General features: G+C 36.7%; 1 protein-coding gene across 7 annotated transcripts in view; it reads right to left on the bottom strand.

The window, feature by feature from the left end:
• Positions 1–24,780, bottom strand: part of WDFY3 (WD repeat and FYVE domain containing 3) — a 262,976-nt gene that overhangs the window by 31,138 nt on the left and 207,058 nt on the right. For 5 of the 7 annotated variants that reach the window (XM_035004604.1, XM_035004605.1, XM_035004608.1 and 2 more), the window contains 12 exons: positions 24,564–24,721; positions 23,387–23,464; positions 21,688–21,915; positions 15,134–15,187; positions 12,445–12,613; positions 9,676–9,839; positions 7,103–7,251; positions 5,881–6,001; positions 5,259–5,344; positions 3,560–3,640; positions 648–702; positions 264–383 (listed from right to left, as the gene is read on the bottom strand). In XM_035004604.1, the coding sequence (XP_034860495.1) occupies positions 264–383; positions 648–702; positions 3,560–3,640; positions 5,259–5,344; positions 5,881–6,001; positions 7,103–7,251; positions 9,676–9,839; positions 12,445–12,613; positions 15,134–15,187; positions 21,688–21,915; positions 23,387–23,464; positions 24,564–24,721 (1,463 nt within the window). The remainder of the gene's footprint in view (positions 1–263; positions 384–647; positions 703–3,559; positions 3,641–5,258; positions 5,345–5,880; positions 6,002–7,102; positions 7,252–9,675; positions 9,840–12,444; positions 12,614–15,133; positions 15,188–21,687; positions 21,916–23,386; positions 23,465–24,563; positions 24,722–24,780) is intronic. The other 2 variants (XM_035004607.1, XM_035004606.1) reach the window with 2 other exon arrangements.

Raw genomic sequence — 24,780 nt, 5'->3', positions numbered from 1 at the left:
TAACTAGCACTTAAGAAACCAAATAGATATTATGAATAAATATCTAAAAAATTGGTCAATGAGTTAAACTTCGTACAAGTCCAAGCTAAAACTCTTCTCATCTTCTTGTAATAAGTGCCGGCTGAGGACTTGAAATTATAAAAATTATAAATTACATTATCAACTAAATTATAAATTATAAAGTAAAACATTTGAGCAAATTAAGTACCTCTTAATTACTTTTGCAAATGTGTTCCACTTACACAAAATGATTTGAGATTTACCTCTGAGTCGTAATCTGCAAGGATCCAGGGGAAGACAGGATACTGCATGAGATCATTATACGATCTGCCAGCCAAAGTGTTCAAGTGCATCAAATACTGGAAGTTGCTGATTTCACCTCTCTTGGAAAAGATAGATAAAGATTCATTTCAGGATCATTATTTCTATTGTGTTCAGTTTAAAAAACTTTTAAATGCAAAATGAGGTAAAAGTTTCTTTCTTGCAGACTTCATAACAATAAAACACTTGTTTTTCCCAAAAAGAACAAAAAACAAAGTTTTTTTTAATGTATGTATTTTATGGATCGTTGGGAGTGCTTTTAACTGTCTGACTTACACCATCTAACTACAAATTATGAATGAAGCTTTTATGGTCATTAAGCCTACCTCCCATCTTTGAGTCACAGACTTCTCTCCAACCAAAGTGCTAAGCAACCCAGATCTAAAAACAAGAAATAATTAAATTATAGGTGATATAATTTTAAATCTGAGTAATAATCAAGTTGAAAATTTAAATCATCTGGTCCAGGAATTTTTCAAACTATGGAAGACCTATTACAAATGGGCCACATAATCAGCTTAGTGTATTGTAATCAACACTTTGAAATATGAAATAACGTGGAACTAAACTGGAGAAAACAGAGAACACTGAAAGGCATCACGTACAGTAAGGGAAAGTATTCCGTCAATTCTGTGTTAGTATTTGTAACTCAGTTTGTGGGTCCTGGGATGCAATATAAAGTCTATTTTTTACTATGGGTTATAGCAAGAGTTTGAAAAACAATGATCCAGTCCAACTGTCTACCTTTTACAGTGACCTATACAGAAACAAACTCAAAGACATTAAATTGGAATAACGGAAATAGTATACATAGCACATTTCCTAAAAGAGATGTTGGAGAGTGAATGGTCATTTGAAATTACGGACTTTTTCAGATATCAGATGTTCCTGGAATGCTATCAAGCCCTTCTTAAGGTTTAACCGCTTTGTAATATCAGTAATTAATGATGTGAAGATTGTGACTTGGTCAATGAACCCATAGGAACGCACCGAACTATGTATTTTACTGTCTCAAAGGAAATCAACAGGTCTGTAAACCTTAGTTCTTCAACATTTCTGGCTCAACAGTACAGATAACACTTGCCGTTTCTATAGGTAAGTTCTTCCCATCACGCAAACTGAATATACAGGAACTCTCCCGAAAAAAGAGCTATGTTGACTCCTCAACTTTATAAGAAAGGGAACAACCGAAGAGACTAGGTTGGAAATGAACTTCTGCTTCTCGCCTTCAAGCTTTTAACAGCTCTTTAAGTAAAGAATTGCCAACTCAGCACAGATAGTAGCAAGAACAATGAAATAACAAGTTGAAGATTATCTAAGCAGGTGAAAATACCGGCAACTTAATTACAAGTAGAAAAAAAGGCTCAATGTGCTGTAAGGGGACCTTTTATTTCCTGTTATTTATCTTAACAATACCACAAATGATTAGGAACAGAACAGGACCTGAAGTTAACAAAAGCACATATTTAGCATTTGTATTTGCTAAACCTCAGCTAAAAAAAAAAAAAACAGTTTAAAAGAGAAATACACACATTTAGTACAGTTAGATGCACAGACTAGAATCAAATTTCATTTACAAATTACAGAATCCCCAGTAAAGTCTTAAGTGACTTTCTTGCATGTTGCAATCATTTGTAGCCCAAAAGCATTGCTTCGTTTCCAATTAATTATAAATGGCTACCAGTTCCAGAGTGACTATAAATGGATTCTTGAAATGGCTGTATCATCCAGAAGGACTAAGATTAAATGCAGGTGAAATGAGCATAAAGGAACCACTGATAGGTTTGAGCACATAAAAACAAAAGTTTAAATTTAAATGTTAAAAACAAAATTAAGGGGCGTCTGGTTGGCTCAGTCATTAAGCGTCTGCCTTCAGTTCAGGTCATGATCTCAGGGTCCTGGGATCAAGCCCCGCATCGGGCTCCCTGCTCTGCAGGAAGCCTGCTTCTCCCTTTACCACTCCCCCTGCTTGTGTTCCCTCTCTCGCTGTGTCTCTCTGTCAAAAAAATAAATAAAATCTTTCAAAAAAAATTAAAACTGGGCAATTTGCAACAAATATAACAAGGAGTAGTAATACATTATTACAAAAAACTCCCATACAAATTGATAGTAACTCAGAGGAGATGTCAAGTAGACTTACTGTGGTGATCATTTCTCAATTACACAAATATCATTATGTTGTATACCTGAAACTACTATAATTATATGTCAGTTATATCTCAATTAAAAAAGAAAGTCAAACCACCGTCACCACCACCAACAAAAAAGAACTCAGGAAAAAAATAGGTGAAGTTATGGATAATTCACAAATGAGGATTTTAAATGGCCAACAAACATATACAGTGCTCAAGATTACTAAGAGAAATACACATTTAAAACTTGAGAAAGCATCTCATAAAATCAGTAAAAATGAAAAGATAAATATAAAAAGGGGACAAGCATCTACTGAGATAAGTAACTTATCCACTAGTGGTGGAATATAGATATGTATAATTTTTATGGAAATCAAGTTGGTTTTGTTTATCAAAAGCCTTAAAATTTATACCTTTTTTTTACTAAGGACATTTTACCCTAAAAAAATAATGAGCAATCACACTTGCACAATTAGAACAGGGAAACCTGACAAATGTGAAGTATCCAAAAATAAGAGAATGCTTTATACATACCATGAATAGGTAGTAAGTAAAAGTAGTATTTCTGAAGAATTTTATTTTTTTTGAAGATTTTATTTACTTATTTGACAGAGAGCGAGCGAGAACAGGAACACAAGCAGGGGGAGTGGGAGAGGGAGAAGCAGGCTTCCCGCTGAGCAGGGAGCCTGATGCGGGGCTCGATCCCAGGACCCTGGGATCATGACCTGAGCCAAAGGCTGACGCTTAACGACTGAGCCACCCAGGCACCTATCTGAAGAATTTTTTAAATGCAGAGGGAAACAGTTACATACAACACTGCATAGAAGAAGCAGAATAAAAATCTGTGTTTAGAGTATGAACTCAATGATGCAAACGGGACCATATGCTGCTTAAAAAACTCCAGGAAATCCATCAAACCGTGAGTGCTGATCTGACAGGAGTGTCATGCATACCGTGTCTTTTTCCTTTTAAGTTTTCAGCATTTAAAACATTTTGTGCAACCACTAGGAGGGAAAACACTCATTAAAAATATCAAATGATACTGTGCAGATGCAAACCATCCTAATTTCACTATTAAACTATGATGCATGAAGCAAACAACCTACCCTTGCTCCACACTTGTGTTCGGTCGTTGCCCAGACACTGACTCTGAACTGTCAGTAAGAGATGGCACGACAGCCAAAAACCTGCAAAATTTAAAAATGGCATAAAATTGGAAATGAAATCAAAGTCAGGAACTAATGGGAGCCTCAGAAAGGATGATTCATGCAGACCTCGGCTATTGCATTTACCCCTCCACTACCCCATAAACAGCAAGCTAAGGGAATACACAATAATTGGAATACTCTGTTATAAGAAAGTGTCAGATGATGGCTTCCAAAGCCAAGTATGAAGGGCCACAGCAAAATCTATCATTCTGGATTTTAAATATGCTGTCATATTACTGGAAGAAAAAGCCCTGCAACACTGATGCACAGAAACTGAGTCAACTTAATGAAGTCCTGAAGAGTGATTAACGGCCAAATATTCACATGACAGCAAGTAACAATGATAGCTAAACAGTGACGGAACAGGGACAACACTAAACTAATGAAGATACATCCAAGGTAACTTTATGTGACACTTCTACATCTTTTTCAGAGTTGCTCACAATGTCAACATAAATATCTTAAAGGTAGAAGAGAGTTATGGGAAAATTCTTAGAATAGACGTGGACCCCGAACTGGGCACATACACAGACATTTCTCAGAGAAAGACACACTCCTCTCCTTGTAACAGCTGCTAATTATGAAGAGCAAATAGTTTCCTAGTGTTGAAAACAACATCGCCTTTAGAAGTGAATAAGATAGATAACTAAAATTTCAGTCACTTTATTAGCTGTTCCCACATGCGAAAGGAGTTTTGGATTACCAATCATCATCCACAGGCACTTGGTCTGAAGAAGCCCCCTCATCAACCTTGTGCTCACAGGTACTATTACTGTACCGCAATGATAAGCAACGTTGCTTGGCATCAGACATTCCTCACAGAAGTAATGTGAGATACAAAACTTCCCTTAGTAGAGGGCTTGCAAGGATCTATACCACCCTTCAAAGAATAAGAGAAGGTCTCTCATATCTGTGATCCGTTCATAAAAGTTCATAAAAGTCTCCGTTCATAAAAGTCTCATTATTCATACATCCAACAGAAATATTTTTGAGCACCATGTATACATACTGCTTTTTCTTTTACAAGGCAAATTTTAAATATAGCTTACCAAAAGTATAATATGATTAGGTTAGATTAACTGCTTTATTTGACTATGCTACTTTTTTGAGGATGAAGATATCAACCTCTCTTCCAAGGCCAGAGAAGGTCTCCTGTAATTTCTAAGAGTGATTAACAGCTAAATATTCATCTGCATTCAATGCAATGTATGCGATGCAAGGAATGGCATTGTCTTCTTTTTTGGTAAATAGGAAAGAAGCCTATTTTGAACCTGAAGTATTATTTTTTTAAGCTACAGTTCCCTCATTCTTTTACATTTAAAGACACAGGACTCAAAGGTAAAAGTAGCTTTTGATGACATCTACTACAGTCACCAGAAAGATAAATGGTATTTCACAACAGAAAAGCATCACTTTAAAAGCTAATTAGAAGAATCATGTTTCAAGAGGTTGGTAAAAATGAAACCAACATTTTCTTCAAAGACATTAATTCACTGATCTCAAGATCCTAGACTTTAAAAAGCTAGCTTATCTGGTACTAGTTTCACTTCCATCCCCTCCCCTGATAGCATTATCAAGTACTCCTAATAAACAATACCTTTGATAGACTTTATTTCTAATTCCTTTCTGAAAAGCAAGGAGGTAATTCCGTCCATCTCCAGAGAAAACCTCCACAGCAATAGGCTAAAAATGATCAAAGAGAAAAACAAGAAAAACACAAACAAGGTTATATATTAGCTTTTCCACTATGAGTATCTACAATGTTGAAGAAGTTAACTTTTAAAGAACATTTTTAGAGTCATGAATTCCCAGCAGATTAAATTACAAAATAAACAGAGCCAATGTGCTCTTAAGTTTTGTTCCTAAAATCTTTAACAGAATAATGGCAAGATAATTATAAAACGATAATTGGAAAATTATAGTGAAGATGCAATTTTTATATAAAAGACAATTATGTTGATCTGGATGCTATAGGGGAAGATGGACAATAAAGATATTACCCAAGTTTTAGGCTGTGCTTAAAAAAAAGAGAGAAGTATTACACAGAGCTGTGCACCCATGTGACATGAGTTTGCCTATCATAAAATCATCTAAGGAAATACTGTAAGGGACAGTGTGGATCCTATAAAGGGTTGTCATGGCAAGTATGAGTTTTAAAATAATAAATCCTCTGAAAAAAGGAAGATGACAAAGTGTTTAGTACTACTAAATCAACTCACCTGCAGGAGATACCTCCTTTTATGTACTTCCTTGATATCTTCATACGCAAAAATGCTGCATGTTCTCTTGAGTTGACTGGGGCCTTGCCTGGCTCCTCTAGGGATAATTGGCTCATGCATACTATAGGCAGCCAAGAGAAAAAAAGATAAACAAAAAAACAGCAAGAGGTAAATTCATTGTTCAACAAAGGGTGTTATTTTCAACATATGAATAGGAGCAGGGAACAATATAACAAAATACTGAGTTCTAAAAAAAAAAAAAATGTGTTTAATAGAAAAATGTATCCGCTACTTAGTAAACAAAGAACGCTGTTTGATGAACATAATTTAAAATATCCCACTATCAGGGCCAACTTATCTACCAGGCACAGCAGGTACAGTGCTTTTAGGGGCCCGAGAAAATGTTTTAATTTTTTTTTAAATCAGAAGAAAAAAATTGAACTTTTTGGTAGAAGAAAATGGTTTAATGTATAATATGAATATATTCATCTTTAAAGCAACACAGTCACAAAATATAATTTTTAATATTTTTATACGGAGCAAGGGGCCCATGGACGTCATAATGTGGGCCCGACTGTTGCTGACAGGAAGTATTTGAAACCTGTCCTAGGAATGGATCGCAGAGACCGTGTCTATATCCGACAGTGTTAGGTGTTCAAAATGTTAAAGAGAGAAGAGCATGTGGACTTTCTAAGCCTCAAGCTTTCTGTCTTCCTTCTGGCTTTGTCAGTGTTCTGGGTTTCTGTTCCCCACTATCATCCCATCACAGGACTGGCAGAGGAAAAGGAAGATAAAACTCAGTTCCTGTCTGTGCTTCAGTCACGCTGTTTGGAGGGCACTCAGAGGACATGGACACTCTCCCATTCGTTAGAGGACTGTGTCGTTACCTGCATTTTCTCTACAACTGCGTCTGTGCTAAAATTTAAAAACAACAACTTGCAAATTCTGAGTAAGTTTATAAATACACAGATTATAATATAAGGAACTTGGTGTCTGATGCTACTAATGCATAACAATAAATTTTACTTAATTTTCATTTTGATAAATAAGGCAAATGTTTTCTTACCTTGAAGTAACATATTACCCTTGTGAATATTTAATGACACACACACGGAAAGATAACATTACTTCAAACACGATTTTTGGATTAAAACAGAACTATGTACATAGACTGCTGTTCTCAAGATAGCTGTACTTTGCGTCTCTTCATTCATTTACTTACTTTGGAGGTAAGGTTTCAATATCTCTTATTTCCCTGGTGGCTGTCATTGTAAATCCATCAATCACATAAAAATGCTCTTTACCAAAAAGCAGCAGCCCCTCACTGGTATCCAGGCCCTGGACTCGAGCACAGCGGTACATGTGCTGAATCTATAAAGAAAACCATACACGTTCATTAATAAAGTTAACCAAAAAAAATCCCTGATAATTTTTTTGAGATAACTGAAACAAAATGTTTTTAAATATGGATTTAATGGGCAAACAGGGTTTTACCAAGGTATAGACTGTTATGGCATCCCCTGAGCTAAGCATATGAAACCGGAGTTTAAGCATGTTAAAAAAGAATCAGCTAAAACTGCCGTCTGATTTGTGGTTGAGTTCAGTAAAAGGAGACAACCATTTTACTCACATCCATACACCTACCCATCCACCCCACTTCTCCCACTATTCAGGTTACTCGCTGTGTGCCAGGGACATGTGTACTAGGTTCTAGAAGTAATGAACACATTAGATAAGGAAGGAGACAAACACAATAAACTTGGCAGGAAAAAAAAAAAGAGAATTGAAGAGTATACGTCAGGAGCTTAGGACTGTGCCCTTTGTGAGACAAGAGTGAAAACAGGTCTGTTGAGTCTAACAAAACTGAGTGAATCCCCAATCCTGGCACTTAGTTGTAGATTTAGCCAAGTTTCTTGACTTTTCTGGGCCTCTGTGTCTTCGTTTGTGATTTTCAGATATACACTGGCTTGTTGTGAGAGTTACTGAGATAATGTACGTAAGCGTGTAAGGAACTGTTGGTTGTCGTCCCTTCCACACTGCTCAATTTCGTCTTTTTCCACAACAGCTCCTGGACGGGGACTGTGGCATTTGTCCCTCTTTGCTCCCCACCTGGGGTCCTGCTTGCCTGGCAGACTGCTGTGCCTTTGTACAAAGCCAAATCTGGCAGAAGTTGTATTTTCCTCATAGGAAGAAAGAGTTGCTAAATCTTTCAATGTAAGTATTGTTTTCTTTCCCAAAGGCAGGATTCAGTTCTTTCTTCCTTAAAAACTATTTCTTGCTAAAAATTATTTCTTGCTTGCTCAGTTCAACATGAGTCAAGGAAAAAATATCAGCAACTAAACTAGAGCCAAACAAATGTCAAATAAATGTCAGTCTGAATACACTTCCTGCACTATTCAAATTTAAAGCAATTAGAGCAAAATCTGTACTCATGAGATTAAAAGTTTAACTGGAATAATAAAAATGCAGAATGTTATAGGAAAAACACTGATATTTTAAGAAATCATCCCACTGTAGTGTAATATACAAACACAAAAATGTTTTTTCTAAGTGTATAGCTTGAGGAATTTTCAAATGCTAAAAATATGATGCAGCCAGCATTCAGAACATTCCCAAGACTCCAGAAGCCTCTCTTGTGCTTCCTTCAGGCCTAATGTACTTCTATAATTATATGATTTTTAATTAATTAATTAATTTATTTATTTGACAGAGAGAGACACAGAGAGAGAGGGAACACAAGCAGGGGGAGAGGGAGAAGCAGGCTTCCCGCCAAGCAGGAGCCCGATGTGGGGCTTGATCCCAGGGCCCTGGGACCATGACCTGAGCCGAAGGCAGCTGCGTCACAACTGAGCCACCCAGGCGCTCCATAATTATATGATTTTTAAAAATATTTTCATTCAAGATTAATTAAGCTGTATATTCAAACAGAATTTTTGAAATTAACCCCTAATTTCTGACTGTATCTTCGTGGGTAAGATTTCAAGGGTTACATCAAGACGCAATATGAGGGGCAAAAAGAACATCGTTTTAAAAAGGTGATACAACGCATTAATTTATTCCTTCATTTATTTATCTTTTATTTACTCAAGAGAGCTCGAGAAATGAGACTGTATCCAGTGGGAGTTCCTAGGATGGAGATTATGCGAGTGACGGAGAGAAGTGCATTTTGGCAGAAAATACAGTGAGCAAAGCAAAGAAAGAGCGTTACGGATGTAGTGAACTGCGGGGCACACAGCGTTGCAGGGGCCTCGGCTTCTAAGGCGGAGCCAGTGCAGTGAGCCTGAGCAGGCTGGCAGGGTGTAGGAGGTCCACAGGGAAACAGAAAGGTAGGGTAGTCTTCTGTGAGTGAAGGAGAACAGGGCTTAAATACAAGCCTGAGGATGACAGTACTGACGGGCTGAAACTGCTCGTAGATGGTTAATGGAACTATGGAGGTGTAGAAAAATAGTACAAGGGCAGATGAATGAATGGGTTGTGTGCATGGGTTTGAAATAGAAAATGATGGCCAGAAGAACGGCCTAATAAAGGCTATAGTAATAGAGTGAACTAGACATCAACTGCTAATATTGTATCTCATGAAACTCTGGGCTGTTTAGCGTGTTCAGCCAGGTCAGAAAATCCTGAAAAGGAGAGACGTAGAGTACTGAATCCAAATGGTTGCTTACTATTCACAGTATTTCATTACAGAGGGTAAAATATTTATCTTCTGCCACCTGGTAAATAGCCTATCAGTTAGTGTTATAAAATGCAAACGAGTTACTTCAATGCAACCCTTACGCTTTAGAAGCACAGTACCTTTTCTCCTTCCTCCAGGAGGCGGAGGAGGGTGGCATTATCCGTTTTCTCTTCCTCCTCTATAGAGCTGCCTTCGGCAATCTGGTCCTGTAGCTGCTCCTGGCTCTCCTCATCTCCTCCGTCAGGTGCGGACCGAGACCGTTTCAGAGGAGGCTTGACCAGACCTATAGGATCACAACCACGAGAGCCATGTGACCTTGCAGGGGCCACTTGGAAGCAGTCTGGGCTCCCGCAGTCCCTCCTACACATTTCCAAATTGAGATAACTCTGGAAGGTACAGGGAGGCAGCACAGTGCAGTGGTTAATGACAGAGGCTCTATAGTTAAACAGTTGTGTGACCCTGGACAATTATCTGCCTCTCTGAACTTGTTTTCTCATCTATAAAAATGGGACAAAAATACTATTTATCTTAGGAGGTTGTGGAGGACTTAATGAGTTATTATTCATGCTTAGCATCCTGTTTAATAGTAAATTCTAAATAAGTGTCAGATGATGATAAACAGAGCTTAGCATAATTAATGGTAAGGACAGTACTGCTTATGGACAGGTGTCATTAAGGGGATACCATAAATAAATGATCAACCACTATCAGAAACAAAATTAAAGACAGAAAGTTATAAATATGATTATAAGAGATCCCCCCCCTACTTAGAGGGCCCCTGAGGACTATTTCAAGACTTATGTCATAAAGAATAGAATTCTTTAAAATACAGGGACAGATCATTTAACTTGCAGGTTAAGGAAACATTCTACTGTCTACATTTTGATAACTTTATGAATAATCACAGGAGGTGACAAAATCAATTGATGTGATGCCGACGTATGAGAAGCATTCAAAATACACTCTAACCCCCATATTTAATTAATATTCTCTACTTGTTCCAAGAAAAGGCCCGTTACATCTACCAATGATAGTTGCTCTAAGAATTCTGGAAAAGAGTTAAGTCATAGAATCTTATCCTTTGAGCATGAGTTATCAGAGGTTCTGCTTTGCCTTAAGAAGAACTCTCTTTTCACATATGAAAGAGTATAATAAATAAGCAAGAGAGATCAAGTCCTGCTGAGAATATCTGTGAGGGGGAAAAGCTCCCAGTTGCACTTTTTTTTAAGTAAGCTCTATGCCTAATGTGAGGCTTGAACTCACAACCCCCGGATTAAGAGTCACGTTTACCAAATGAGCCAGCCAGGCACCCCTACCGTTGCATTATTTTTAATAAATCAAAACGTCTAATTCTATGTCTACCATAACACCTTGCATAGCATAGTAGTGACACCAATTTGTGGGTTTATGTCAGTAGAGATTAGGAAAATGAGGCCAAGACAAGTGAAGTGCTAATGACCCAAACACAAGTCATCTAACTCTGTGAATTATACCTTAGCTTATACTCAAGAAACAGCATTGGACCTACTTCTGTAACTTTGCTGGTACAATGTCAAGAAAATTAGAAGACTATAAACCCTCTCAAGTACTAAAAGTTTCAAAGAGTCTATAAAATGTTAGATCAATTAGGAAATGCTTAATAAGTCACAGTCACCATGAGGAAAATTATAGAGAAGAGGAAAATTATAATAATAAGAGAAATGGATCACAATTTTTTTTTTTAAAGATTTTATTTATTTATTTGACAGAGAGAGACACAGCGAGAGAGGCAACACGAGCAGGGGGAGTGGGGGAGGGAGAAGCAGGCTCCCCGCTGAGCAGGGAGCCCGATGCGGCGTTCGATCCCAGGACCCTGGGATCATGACCTGAGCCAAAGGCAGACGCTTAACCGGCTGAGCCACCCAGGCGCCCTGGATCACAATTTTTGATGGTGTGTTTTGTTGACATGTTGACATCATATACTATCGATTTTTTAATTGATGGGATCTGAAACTGATTTTTAATTTAAAGTTCTTAATCTACATTCTGAGGCTTTGTTTATAGAATATGCCAAGGACTTTTGAATGTATCGTGAATCAGAGGCTTGAAAGAGTTAAAAAACAATAGATTGATTTACTTTTCAATACTGACTGAATCCCCCCCGTTTTGTGCTAGGTATGTGCCAAAACATCAAGCGAGAAGAAAAATGATCTCTGCCTCTGAGAAGCTTATAATTTAGAAAACATAAAGCAGTGAAAAATCACTGAAATTGCTATGATATGAGCAAATGCTATCTGTGGACAGGAGAGTGGGAAAAATTTTCAGAGAAGGATAATTTGATATTTGACCAGCGTCTTCGAGGCTGGGTGGGGTTTGTTAGGATCCACATCATGGAGAAGCTGCAGGACGTGGGCAGAGGGCACACACATATGTAAAAGCACAGAATCAAGAAGTCCAATTCATCATCTCATGTATGTTTTACTAAGATCGTAAAGCACAGATGTGGAATAATCTGTCTTGGCTCACAGGAAGAAAGACCATGATTTCTTAACTGTTGTCTAACATGCACTAATCACACATTTAGTTGTTGTTTTAATTTTACAAAATATTTATTTAGTTATCAGGGCCTTAGATTAAAATGTCCGGTGTCACTGAGAATCCTGCCAAATGCAATAAAAACATTATCAAGCCAAAAGGCACGTTCTATCCATCTGTAGGCAATAACGAGCCAGTCTCTTTAGTTCTCGCACAGAAATCCATCTTAAAAAGAGTGAGACTGTGAAATATGCACAGACACTTTCATCCATACGGTTGGCCCTACGCCTTACAGTAGCTCCTATTTTCATAAAAACCCCAATACAGGACATGCTGCAAAGTGATTTGTACTTCAAACAAAGAGGACGGCTGACCTTTGACTTTAGCAATAGTGTCTTCACCATGCTCTGGTTCTTGCTGAGCAGCTTCACCGTCTGAACTCTCTACCACGGCGTCTTGGACAATGGCTGGGTTGCCAGAGGCTAGTCGCATGTAGTATTCCTTACTGTCATAACTTATGGCTCTTCTGTATCGAGCTGGTTTCTAAGAAGTAACGGAAGAAAAGGACTCAGGTAATTATTTTAAAGAATTAAAATATAAGCTTTCTGGAGGAAGGTATGGTATCAAGACTTCTTTGTGTGTTACCTTTTTAAAGGGATTTTTAACAGACTGCATTTATACGCAGTAAATCCACAGACTTTTGGGTTAAGTTTCTCTGTTTTTAAATTGCACCGATTTTTAAAACATACATATAAAAAAAAAAAACCAGTATTAGCAGTTTTTCTTCATGAAATAGAAATAAATCATTATTTCTCTAGTCAAATAACATCTTCATGTTAGTATGACATGGCCTCACTGATGTATTAGAAAACCTTCCTAAACAGTAAAGAGAACACCCAGTGTTGGGGAGCATCAAGTTGCAAGAGGATGTCTGGTTTGTGTGGAGCCTGGAACTTTGCTTCCACCCCGCATAAAGTAAGTAGTCAGGCCTAAAGCCCATCCATTCCGTTGGAATCCTCTGTGCCAGTGCTTAGAGGTAAAGACTCAGAACTGCACTGTTCTTCCCCACATTCCCAGTTCTCACTAAAACTCCAGAAATGGCCCAAACCTTCCACGAGTTCTAACCCAACATGGAATCAACCAGCTTCAGGCCCGATGGCGCTCTCTGCTTGGCCTGCTCCTCCAAGCTGGTATCTTCAATTTGCTAAAACCTCTTTGTTGTTTATTATGTAAAATAATATGCTCCTTAAATATATTAACTAAATGAGTATATTAAGAACATATATAAGTCCATCTTAAAGAAGTTTATTACCTAGAAACATCAGAAAAGATTTGCTATTTTTGGCCTAGAATACAAGAGCATTTCTTTTTAAGAGTTAATATTTATCCTAAAAATACAGTCTCTAGCTAACCTAAACTTTTTTTTTTTCTTAAAACCATAACATAATGAAAAAAATAAGGTCTAAAATGCCCTCAAAACTGTAAAACCATAAGGAAAATTTAGTATGTATACAGGTTCCTCAATCAGAATTAGACCCAGACTTTGGATTAACAATTTAAAAAAAAGATGGGGTTTGAAATACGCTTTAAAACCTCCCCATTTTAGGGGTGTCTGGGAGGCTCAGTTGGGTGAGCCTCCAACTCTTGATTTGGGCTCAGGTCATGATCTCATGGGTCTAGAGATTGAGTCCTGCGGTGGGCTCCATGCTCAGCAGGGAGTCTGCTTGAGATTCTCTCCCTCTCCCTTTTCCTCTGCCTCTCTCCCTGCTCACACACATGTTCTCTCTTTCTCTAAACTAAATAAACTAAAAAAAACCCCTTCACTTTTTAAACATTATTTCACTTTCCCATTTATAAAAATACCTGATTAAAAATACTCTGTTGGCCTACTCTTCAACTCAAGTAGTCAATATGTATTATCCAAAATCATGCTTATTTCGAGCAAGACCTTTTTAAACAAATAACTTCCAACTCAAGTGGAAAACAAGTGTCCAATTGGTTGGAATATTTAGACTGAAATATTGAATCTATTTCAAGATAAAAAGCTACCTAACTGAGGTCATACTACCCTTCTTTTAAATTCAGGTCCAGAGTCAGGGAATCAAGAGAGCTGCAAGCTAACTGAGGAATGATATGCAATAAATAGAAATTGAAATGTATAACATAGGAAAGTATTAAAATGAGGTAAAATGATACTACAATGATGGAAGGACCAATCTGATGAGCAAACTAATAAGAATATTGCAGTATTTTTAAATGAAAGAAAAGGTAGTAAACTTTGTACCATACCAATTCGATGTTAGTTATAACAGTTATCTTCAACTCAAAACTGTTCATTTTTAAAATGATGAAAGCATAGTTAGTGATGGGCAAGACAATGAATTAATAGATGTGAGACATCTACTTGGTTACTGACTTCAACTTGGAACTATGTTTTTTTCCCTAAATATTTTGAGGTATATTTCTGCATTCTAAAGAACTACCTTTTTTTCCCTTTTTTTTTTTTTCTTAACTGAATTACGTACTGAATCTTTCTGGAAAAAGAAAACAATTGTAAACTTTTAAACAAAATAAGTTAAAATTGTATTTTAAAAAGTGATCTATGTATAACCTTAGTTTTCATTGTTCCTTCTGATTGAAAAAATGATTTTTAAGAGAGGATACTCCTTGCATTCTCAAGATACACACAGTTTAGTATCTGGAAGAATTAAATGAGCAAATGAAAAGAAAAAAGTTGAGGGTGTCAGGCTGCCCATTACTAACATGCGTCAGAACTTGTTAGTTTATACGTGAAGCAATAGACATTTTACGGTGAGAGCAGTGAATACTCAGCCTGTTAGTGAGCAGCGCACAGGCCCTAGGAAGCTAATTAGAACAAAGCCAGGACTAGAACATCTCTCAGCACGGATGACACCGACTTTTTAACTCTAAGGAACTTAGAGGAAGAACAAATTGAAAGTCAACCTTTTATGTTAGTCTAGCCTACCATGCACTAAAAAACCAAAAACAGAACAAAGAAAACTGCAAGTATTTTGCATTCTCTTATGGTAATTTGTGTTTTACCTTTTGAGGAATGATATCATCAGGTGTCTCGGGCTGTTTACTTGGGACCTCAGACTGAAAACAGGGTATTAAGTATAGATACATCAGAAAAAAACAACATAAAGAACACCACAAAAATAAAATTTTCGTGAGGATTGTATGAAATATGGAAGGTGCACACACTCAAAGAAAATTATTATGATATCCTAAGTTGTTTGAAATAATCACTTAGCATCTCACAATTATTTTTTTCTAATTACCAAAAGTAATTCTAAAGTAGAAAATACACTAGTAGAACTCTCAAGGCTATTGAACAGGACTAACTTAAAAATCTCACACAAAACTTCAGCCCAGGTGGCCAGTGTCACGGATGATTGACAGGCAACTCTATACAGCTTCAAAAGGAAAAAACTGAAAACTGGATACAGAATCTAACGCTAGCTGTTGCCCTCCACCTACCTTTCGCTGGGCTTATCCCTACATCTGTTTTGTAACAGGAGCAACTGGTTTACACCATGATCTCCAATACCCCATACCACAGAAATCAAAGGGTGCTTATTAGTGAAAAAACATCCTCCCATAAAAGCCCAATGCCTACTTCATTACTTTCATAGCGATAACCCCAGAAAGGCTGAAAGCACAAGGGCGGCTGGGTCATCAGCCTCCAGACAAAAGTTTTTGTAAAAAGTACTTTAAAAAATATTAGCTGGTTGCTTCAAATTTTATTCTTAGAATAAAATCTCAGTTAACAAGAGGGCAGCTTCTGTTGAGCTGTCGTGTGCGGCTCATGTAAACATGCACAGATAGCTACATACAGACAATGATACTGCTTCCAATTTTTCTTCCTTTTCAGTTTTAGCTGGAGACGACATCTAGTACTTTTCCCACAGTAAACATGCATCGGCAAAATGATTTCACAAATGTTTTCTCCCCAAGCAAAACAAACACTGGACTACTAGGCATACTTTCAAATACTTCACATGGTTTTAGTAAACGTCTCTCTTTAAAAGCAAACTTTTAAAAACATACCTGTGATGAAGAATAATCTTTATAATATACATCTATGTTCTCTAACTTGGTACAGGTTTTGGCTATACGAGTATAAAATACAAATATGTGAACACACGATGGTACACTTAGGATGGGTATATTTCAATGTATGTAAAATTTATGTCAATAAAAAAAGAATTATAAACAAAAACTCAACTCTAATTAATGACATGCATGTGGAAGTGTTAAGGAGTGAAGGGTACTGATTCTGCAACTTTCTCTGAAATTCATTAAAAAAAAAAACCCCAAGATAGATTGCTGGATGTGTGATAGACCAATATAGCAAAATGGACCCATTACTGTTGTCAAATGCAACTTTAATATCCACTATTTACCCCCAACCAGAATATGGGCAGGGTCTGACATGCATACTCCTTATTTTCTCTGCAACATACGGTACAGTGCTGGTTTAATACATATTTACCACTGATCCACTGACTGAGGCTCTTATTTTATTCCAAGGCACAGCATTCAACCCACAGTAAAGAGATACGCTGTACCAATAATTTCAGTATTATCATAGCTCTCTTTTACTTAAAATTTTATAACTAATTATTGTAATTATGTTTACACAGAAATCTTAAATTTTCAAAGTCAGAATTTCTAGAAAATAATTCTCTAGTCATTTTTTATTCAAAATTTTCTATAATGCTGGCAATGGAATTTCCTGAATGAGTTGCTTAGTTTCTTTGAGTCCTATGACATCTATATATTACATAAAAAATATCTGTGGAGGCAGCCACAGGAGACTCCCTTCATTAGAAAAGGAACCTTCAAGTAAGTCAATTACCCCTCTGTCCCAAGCAGCCCCAAATTAAAAGGTAGATAGTGGGGTTTTTACCCCAATAGTATTTGCAAACAATAAATTTGTTTGAGATTATTATTCCATGAAAATAAATTTGTGAAAATAAGGGGATCACAAAATCAAAACCTGGTTTTTGTATCTAAGTGTGATTTCTTTTTTTTAATGGCAAAATATGGAATCTCATTCTCCTTCCGTAGGATTCAGAATAATGAGACCATTGCTTAAGAGCCACTGGATTTTGTATTTTCATCATACCCAAGGCTCACATTTTAACAATATCTACAACTGACATTACCACTCAAAATACAGAATTACAGTGCAATTTAGCATAGCTGTTTTAGTTATGGAAATTACCCCACAGGGAAAGTCGCTGTGCAAAGAGGAATTATTTTCATGTGAGAATAGGTAAGTTTCCACATGTACCTAACTTTTCTCATGACAAAAATTATTACTCTTGCTTTTATTAAAATAATTTTAGTAGATAAACTGTCAAAGCTTTTAAGTCTGAGCAAATGAGACACTAAAGATATATTCTATATTCTATAAACAAACATCTAATTTAAAAATCAAGAAACAAAGTTCAGAACTTAGAATAGGTAAGCTATCCTGTATACAATGTGTAACAGTATCAAGGTTTAAGAAATAAAACCTCAATGACTAAAGAAAAAAAATCACTCGATTCATTTCTAACACATTGAAGATTTTAAAACAAGAAAATAACTTTTAATCATCACTGTATTCTTTCACCTTAAGCAACAGAACTAAAAATTTCAATGCCACTTAGGAACAGTAATTATTCTTACAAAGGCAAAAGATTAGTCGATTGCCCTTGCTCAGATAAAGCCTCCTTTACCTAGCAAGAAGAGGCTTCCAAAGCAATTTTTAGGTTGGCACATAGCTCTTACATTGCAAAAAGTACTGACTTTATTTTATAAACACACAGGCAAGGAAGGCAACACATTTATGGGAACAGAAATGGAAGAAGTGATTGATCTCTAACTCAAAACAAATTTGGAATCTTGTTCGGGGTAGAGGTGGATTTTCTATAAAGTTAATAAAGCTTAAAAACTTCAACAGCCCTCACTTCCCATGGGATCCTTTCAAAACCTTGGAAAGAGGCGCTCAAGTAATTTCATATTCATAAGTTTATACCTTTTTCCTCGTAGAGCCCTCTGCCAAGTTATATAAACTTTAGGCCCAAAGTTTGTAATTTGGCTCTAGCCCTTTTTAGTGGAAAAATTTCAGAATTAGGAAAATTCTACAGAATGCTGAATGGGAAAGCAATGGAAAAAGTCTGTAATTTTGGAAGAAAGAGTGCTGGTAGTCCATTCATTCAACATTTATTAAGTTCTTGATACTCTGTTAGCATTAGAGAGACAAAACGTAGTATATTGTTTCTGTCTGGAAGAAATTTACCGTCCACCAATAAGGTCACAAAACCATCAAAGGTTGGAAGCTCTTTCTCAAAATGACTCAACTTCTAAGGAACTGTCATCCTATATACTTATTATATGGTACTTTACTACTTAGGAGCTGCAACTAGACCTTTCTCTAGGTTTTGATTCCTCATCTGTAAAATTGGGATATTTTCCCAAATAGTATTGCACTCATTGCACTTTGTATCTGGCTCTTCTTTGATTTCATGATAGAAGTCAGTAGGATAGCAGTTGCTTCTTCTTTTGGGAATTTTCTTTGCTATCAACATTGCCAGACTGCATATTCCATAAAATAAAAGTGGACACTTAATGGCATTTCAAATTTACAAGGATTTTGAACTGGCAAGACCAAAATAATCAGTCATTCAGAAAATTTCATCATAGCAGATTAACCTTGACTCGTGCATGAACTAAGCCACATAAATTCCACATTCTGTAACTGTCGCCCCTTCCCACCCACTCTTTCCTTTTTTGTTAATGTATCTCCAGCATTTCTTGACTGCCTTGTATTTCCCAATATGTAACCCATCTGGTTAAAAAATAAGTTCCATATGGTACATACTTATTTCTGAGACTGTCTGTTTAGACTTTTCAGGCTGGTGAACGCTTTTGCTTACGTAAAATGCTAATAATACTAAGGTTGTAAGTGTGAACCCCGAATAGGTTATTTTGTTTTTATCTGATACAGAAGTTTAAATATACTTTTATAAAGTGAATGGCACTGTTATAAAGAAGGAAAGGAATAAACAATACAAAAATATTATGGTTATGTAAGTAAAAAATATGCCTCAGTTAAAAAAAAAACTCAAAAGCATATGCCTCAGTTAAATAAAAATAGTGAGTTGGTCACATATATAGGAGAGCATATATATTTATCTTGTATTTTAGTATTCTTGAATGGATTCAATTTATATGATTGTTGACTCAGAAATATTTTATCAAATTGTTACAGGCTTGAAGTATTTATTTGGGGAAAAAAGGTTAAGAATTAGAAACTGTATTACTGGTTTGCTCGGACAAAAGTAGGTTCTGATAAAGGCTACAAAGTATGGGTGGATTAATTTTTTTTTTCCACAGTGCAGTAGTACCAGAAATTATGGTGCTTTAAGTTACAGCTGTACCAACTATGACATTCTTGACAGAATGGAATAGCTTTGAGAAAAGTGAACTTTAGGAAGCTATCTTGAAAAATCTTAAATAACTATATATTAGCAGCTCTAAGACCTATACTCTAAGAAGTATCAGGATAGAAGTGAAATCGCTGACCACAAAATAAATGGGAGCCAGGGTTTTGGCAGAAAAAAAAGAGACGGGAACAATGCAAAGTGCCCCCACATCATAGAATCCAAACTATTTATTAGAAGACCCATGTTCCAAGCCTCTTTTATAAATCTTAGTTTCTTCAATTGGTGACAGAATCAAATATAAAGTCAAGAATGTGAAAGAATTTCAAACCCATGAAGGGTTTGAAATAAAGTTTTAAAATAAAATATAACAAAACTTCTATACTGGGCAAGTGTTTGAACTTTATGACCTCACAGATTCTAAAATCCTATTATCCAAACATCCAAGAAGAACAAACCGAAAATGTTCTTCAGTGGATGATTCTTTGTAGTGATCTGGGTTTCTAACTGGGTACAGGAGTTTATACTAGATTTATTTTAGAGGCAGCTAAACACTAAAGTGAAACAAAGCGTGGGATATGTTCCCTAGAGAGATAGTCACCTTTCTGTCTTAATGAAGCATGGCGCAGTCAGATGCTTGGCAAGGGGGGGAATCTTACAATATGCTTTTCCAGACTCTATTTTTTAAAAGTTACAATACTAATTTTTAAGAAACTTTAAATGATACCTCAAAAAATTTAAATGATATTAAAGGAAGACGTAAGAACTTTGTTTATCAAAAAGGAGTATAGATTTTTAAGAAGTCACAGAACAGTGGTCTAAGAATCAGGGACTCTCTAGAGCTGCCCCGGTCCATTGCGGCAGCTGCTGCCCATGTGAAATGTGGCCAGTCCCAACTGAGATGTGCTGTAAGTGTGGACTACAGACGCATTTCAAAGACAAGGCACAAAACAGGTAAGATGCTTCACTGATGATGTCTCTGTAATTGATTAAACATTAAAATGAGAGTATTAGGAGGCTGGATGAGATGACCAGTGAGACCCCCTCTCAACTCCCAAAGCTGTGCTTCTATGACAAACATGAGTTTTCTAAGGACAAAAGTACTCTCCATTTTGGAGGCAAAGGATTATTATTGGGACACTGAAAGTTGAATTACTATTTAGAAATGTTGTAAGGAGGGGCGCCTGGGTGGCTCAGTTGGTTAACCGACTGCCTTCAGCTTGGGTCATGATCCCGGAGTCCTGGGATCCAGTCCCACATCCCACATAGAGCTCCCGGCTCAGCGGGTAGCCTGCTTTTCCCTCTGACCCTCTCCCCTCTCATGCTGTTTCTCACTCTCTCTCTCTCAAATAAATAAATAAAATCTTTAAAAAAAAAAAAAAGAAATGTTGTAAGGATTTTCAGAATTAAATTCAGTAGATTTTATACTCTTGTGCTTTCTCTTTTAAACTTGTAGTGGCTTTACTGGGAGAGTATATTTTCCTAAACTTAAAAACATGATTCCTGGACCATCAACAGCTTAGACAAAATTTTTCTAGTCACGTGCAAAAGTCTGAATAAAGGCTTTGGGGAGGGTGACTTGTCTGAAGAAAAAAAAAAAAAAACTCATGGGCAAATGCTGTGTTTTAAACCTGTGGAATCAGTGATGAAGTTTCTTAACATACACAGAAAGATCTACATATTCAGGCTATTATTCTTTAGCCCTCTTCTGTGTTTCTTCAAAGAATATTGCTTATGCCAATATTTATTTGCTTAACACTCAGAACAGTGTCTTGCACAAAATAAGCACTAAGTGCTTCACTAATATTAACCTAACCCTAACAGCTTTTGAGATGGAACTGTTCTTTTTCTCCACATTAGGCATCAGGAAACAGGAACCTAAGATGACCCAATGGCCTGTCCTCGGTCACCCAGCTTAGTGAAGGGACAGAGCCAGGGTTTAAATCCTGCCAGTCCGGCTCCAGAGCCTGGAAGCTAAACCCCTTCGCTCCATGTCTCCCTGCTGCATTCCACCACCACCACCACCCTGCATGATGAATTTAATATAGCTTAGTGAATTTCCTAAATTAGATATTTTAGGTAATTGACCTTAATTGACGCCTGCCAAGAAGAAGAGAAACTTGAAAGAGTCATTAGAAACACTCAATTCTGCATACTCACCGCTACATTTGTCTCTTGCTCCGTTTCTGGCACATAAGGGTAATGGTTATAAAACATATCATTTCGCACCATTTTTTTCCTCATTCTGCAGGGCCCTTCTGTCATCTCCAACATCCACTTGTCTAGATGGGAGCCGATGGGGGGGCCCCACAACCCTCGCTCCCGCAACAGTTCGTACTCGATTTGGCACCACTCTTCCGTCACGTACTTCAGGGCATTTTGCTGACGCTAAGGGGAGGGAGTCCAGGTTGGTTTTCAAGCAAAAGCAGGAGTAATAATCAAAAGTCTACAAATAACTTACAACCAAGTTAATATTTGGAAACAAAACCAGTACATATCATTTCAGTCAATATTATGAAAGTAAAATTATATTTATTTACGGTCACAGTAGCCTACTGATTTTGTGAGAAGGTGTGATTGTTGGGGGGGCCCAAGTGTTTACTTTAGCACCAAGTAAATGACAGGTACGTAAAAGGGAGAGGGTGTAGTACACCAGGACAAAGGAACACTGAAGCAAGCAGCTGGTAATACTACTTATGAAAATACACTGAAATGGTTAGTCCAGTGTAAGTCAATAGATAAACACGGTAATTTAAGGATGACTCTCCCCCTCCCACCCCTAAGTTATAAAACAGGTACTAGAACACGGACAGGAGAAGATCTAGTAAATCAGAGCAAGAAACATTGCCAGCATATTTGCTTACTGGTAAGCTTGGTAACATTTCCAAAGATTTTAAGTAAAGGATATAAACATGCAGCTCTGATAAAGAACTTGATGTTCATATAAAAAATAAAAGAAAAACCATTTTCAACTCACCACTGGGATAGATCTAAGCCATTGTACTTAAATGAAAATTTCTGAACTAGTGTAACTTCTTGCTATTTAACAAATGTCAAGATGTATAGCAATTTAGCAGATGATTATAAATTATAACTACCTTATCTAATGGTTCATGGACTATATGTACATAATATCAATCTAAGAATAAAGATCTCTTTATATAGTGAAGATTACTGAATGAATAATCTTGAAATTACATGATATCACAGTAGTACTTATGTGTTCCAGCGGGGGGGGGGGTGAATCCCCTATAACAACTAGCTAGTGTATGTATGCCCATAAAATATTAGCAGTTTATCAGTCAGAAACCTTTGATAGATCTAAGTAAGTCAGCCACTTGGGAAATAAAATATTTAGGATAAGTTGTTGAGCAATTATGAATTCACCAAGAGGATTTCACTGAATGTATTTCTTACCAACATAAACACCAAGTGCCTACAATAAAAAATTATTTTGGCTTTAAATTTTTTTTGAATTTTAAGAGACTTTTCAGAGACTTTGATGCATATTTTCATAGTCTCCTTGTTAAGTCTGAAAGAGAGGGATTTTCTTGTATTTTAATATTTATTAGGACAACACAAGCAATATGTCAGTAGTTAATGTCAACGGGATTCAGTTGTGCTGATTTTCAGTTTGTTGTTTTTTTAATGCCATCTGCCTCTAGAAAGTTCAAATTTTTCTATCTTGAAAACAATGACCAAAGTAACCATTGGCAGGGATCATTAAAAACATCATCTGACGATGAATGCAGTTCAGCAACTTACTCTTAAAAGAGGTAAAAAAAGTATTATGAGAAACAGAGTTCTTTCTCACTTGAGGAATGCAAAACAAACCTTTATTGTGGTTATGAATTCTTACCTCCTGATATTCCTTATATTGTGTGTCTACTAAGTCACGGACAACAGCAATATGTGTAAACATCCACTGAGAAATCTCCTAACAATGGATGGAAAAAGAGTCTTAGTATTTCATGGATTTTCCTGTAAAAATGTTAACTAGCCTTAAAATAATGCCAAGTAAATTTATTAAAATTCCATTAAAGATACAACTATAAAACAAAACAGGCAAAACAAAAAACTGAAAGATTAATTATATGATGAATCTGGTGGAGGCTTGTGTGATAGACACAGATCCACTCCCCCTTTCCCCTTATCCCTATGCCCCTTCAAGGCCAGGCTAGCTCCCACAGCTTCTGCAAGTGCCACCAGCACCTTCAGGGATGACCTCAGCTGTAGAGAAACCCCAAACCCAGGACTGGCTGATTTGAAGGTAAGCAGGCTCAGCCATTTCAGCTCAGTACAGGTCAAGTGTGACAGGCCATTTTGGCCCCAAAGTTCCACTTAGGTCAGTTGAGCCTAGACCTGCCTTGTAACCTGGTATTTCCCTGTGACCAATCCTACTTCCTTTCCTACCCTTCCACAAATATGGACCACAAGGGCACCCGTAAAAACCATCTTGCAATAAACACCCTCTCAGTGTGCTTCCTGGAGAACCCAACCTTGAAATAGGGAATGAAAGATACACACTGTTTCTCCCAGACCCTTTTCACCGCTGCCACTAAGATTCTAGGATGGCAACGGAAGTATGATGGGGAAGAAATTAATGGAGGTAGGTAAGTTTAAAAAAAAAATCAATCACAAATATATGTGACAAGATTATAAAGAATAAAAAAAACATTTTGTTCTGCTACTGCTTTAAAATTTATATAATGATCAGAACAAAATCATTAAAAGTTTGGGAAAACGGGGGGAAAAAATTACCCATAGTTTGATCACATATCAATAATCTGAATCTCATCTTATGTCCATTTACGAAGCAGGTCTGCATACACAATGCTCACAATGCAATTTTATCATAATAAATTGGGAGAAGTTTTCATAATCTGGGTTATTTATCTCTTCTAAAAGCAAAAATGCAGAAATGTCCCACTTCAAATCGTGTGCTTGTACATGTTAAGTGTGTTATATAAAACACTACAGCTAAACCTTGAAATACAGATTTCTAATAATACCACCGATGAAAACAAACAATGTACCTGGGTGGAAAGACTGTGTTTATTAAGACCACTTTCCTTTCGATTCCTTCTTGATCCTGTTAACTTGGAAAGACCAAAGCCACTGCTGACACGGGACAATTTGGATTGTGTGGTGGGCACTAAAGCTTCTCCTCGACTTATGCATTTCTTTTCATGGGCTACGAGATTAAAATTAGATTACTTTACAATTTTCCATGTATTTATTAGTCTTACTTTT

This window comes from Mirounga leonina, unplaced genomic scaffold (assembly GCF_011800145.1).
Source record: "Mirounga leonina isolate KUSES-001 unplaced genomic scaffold, KU_Mleo_1.0 Mir_129, whole genome shotgun sequence".
In the NCBI taxonomy this organism is placed as follows: domain Eukaryota; kingdom Metazoa; phylum Chordata; class Mammalia; order Carnivora; family Phocidae; genus Mirounga; species Mirounga leonina.
The sequence above is the reverse complement of the archived record's forward strand: the minus strand, read 5'-3'. Positions and strand labels throughout refer to the sequence as shown.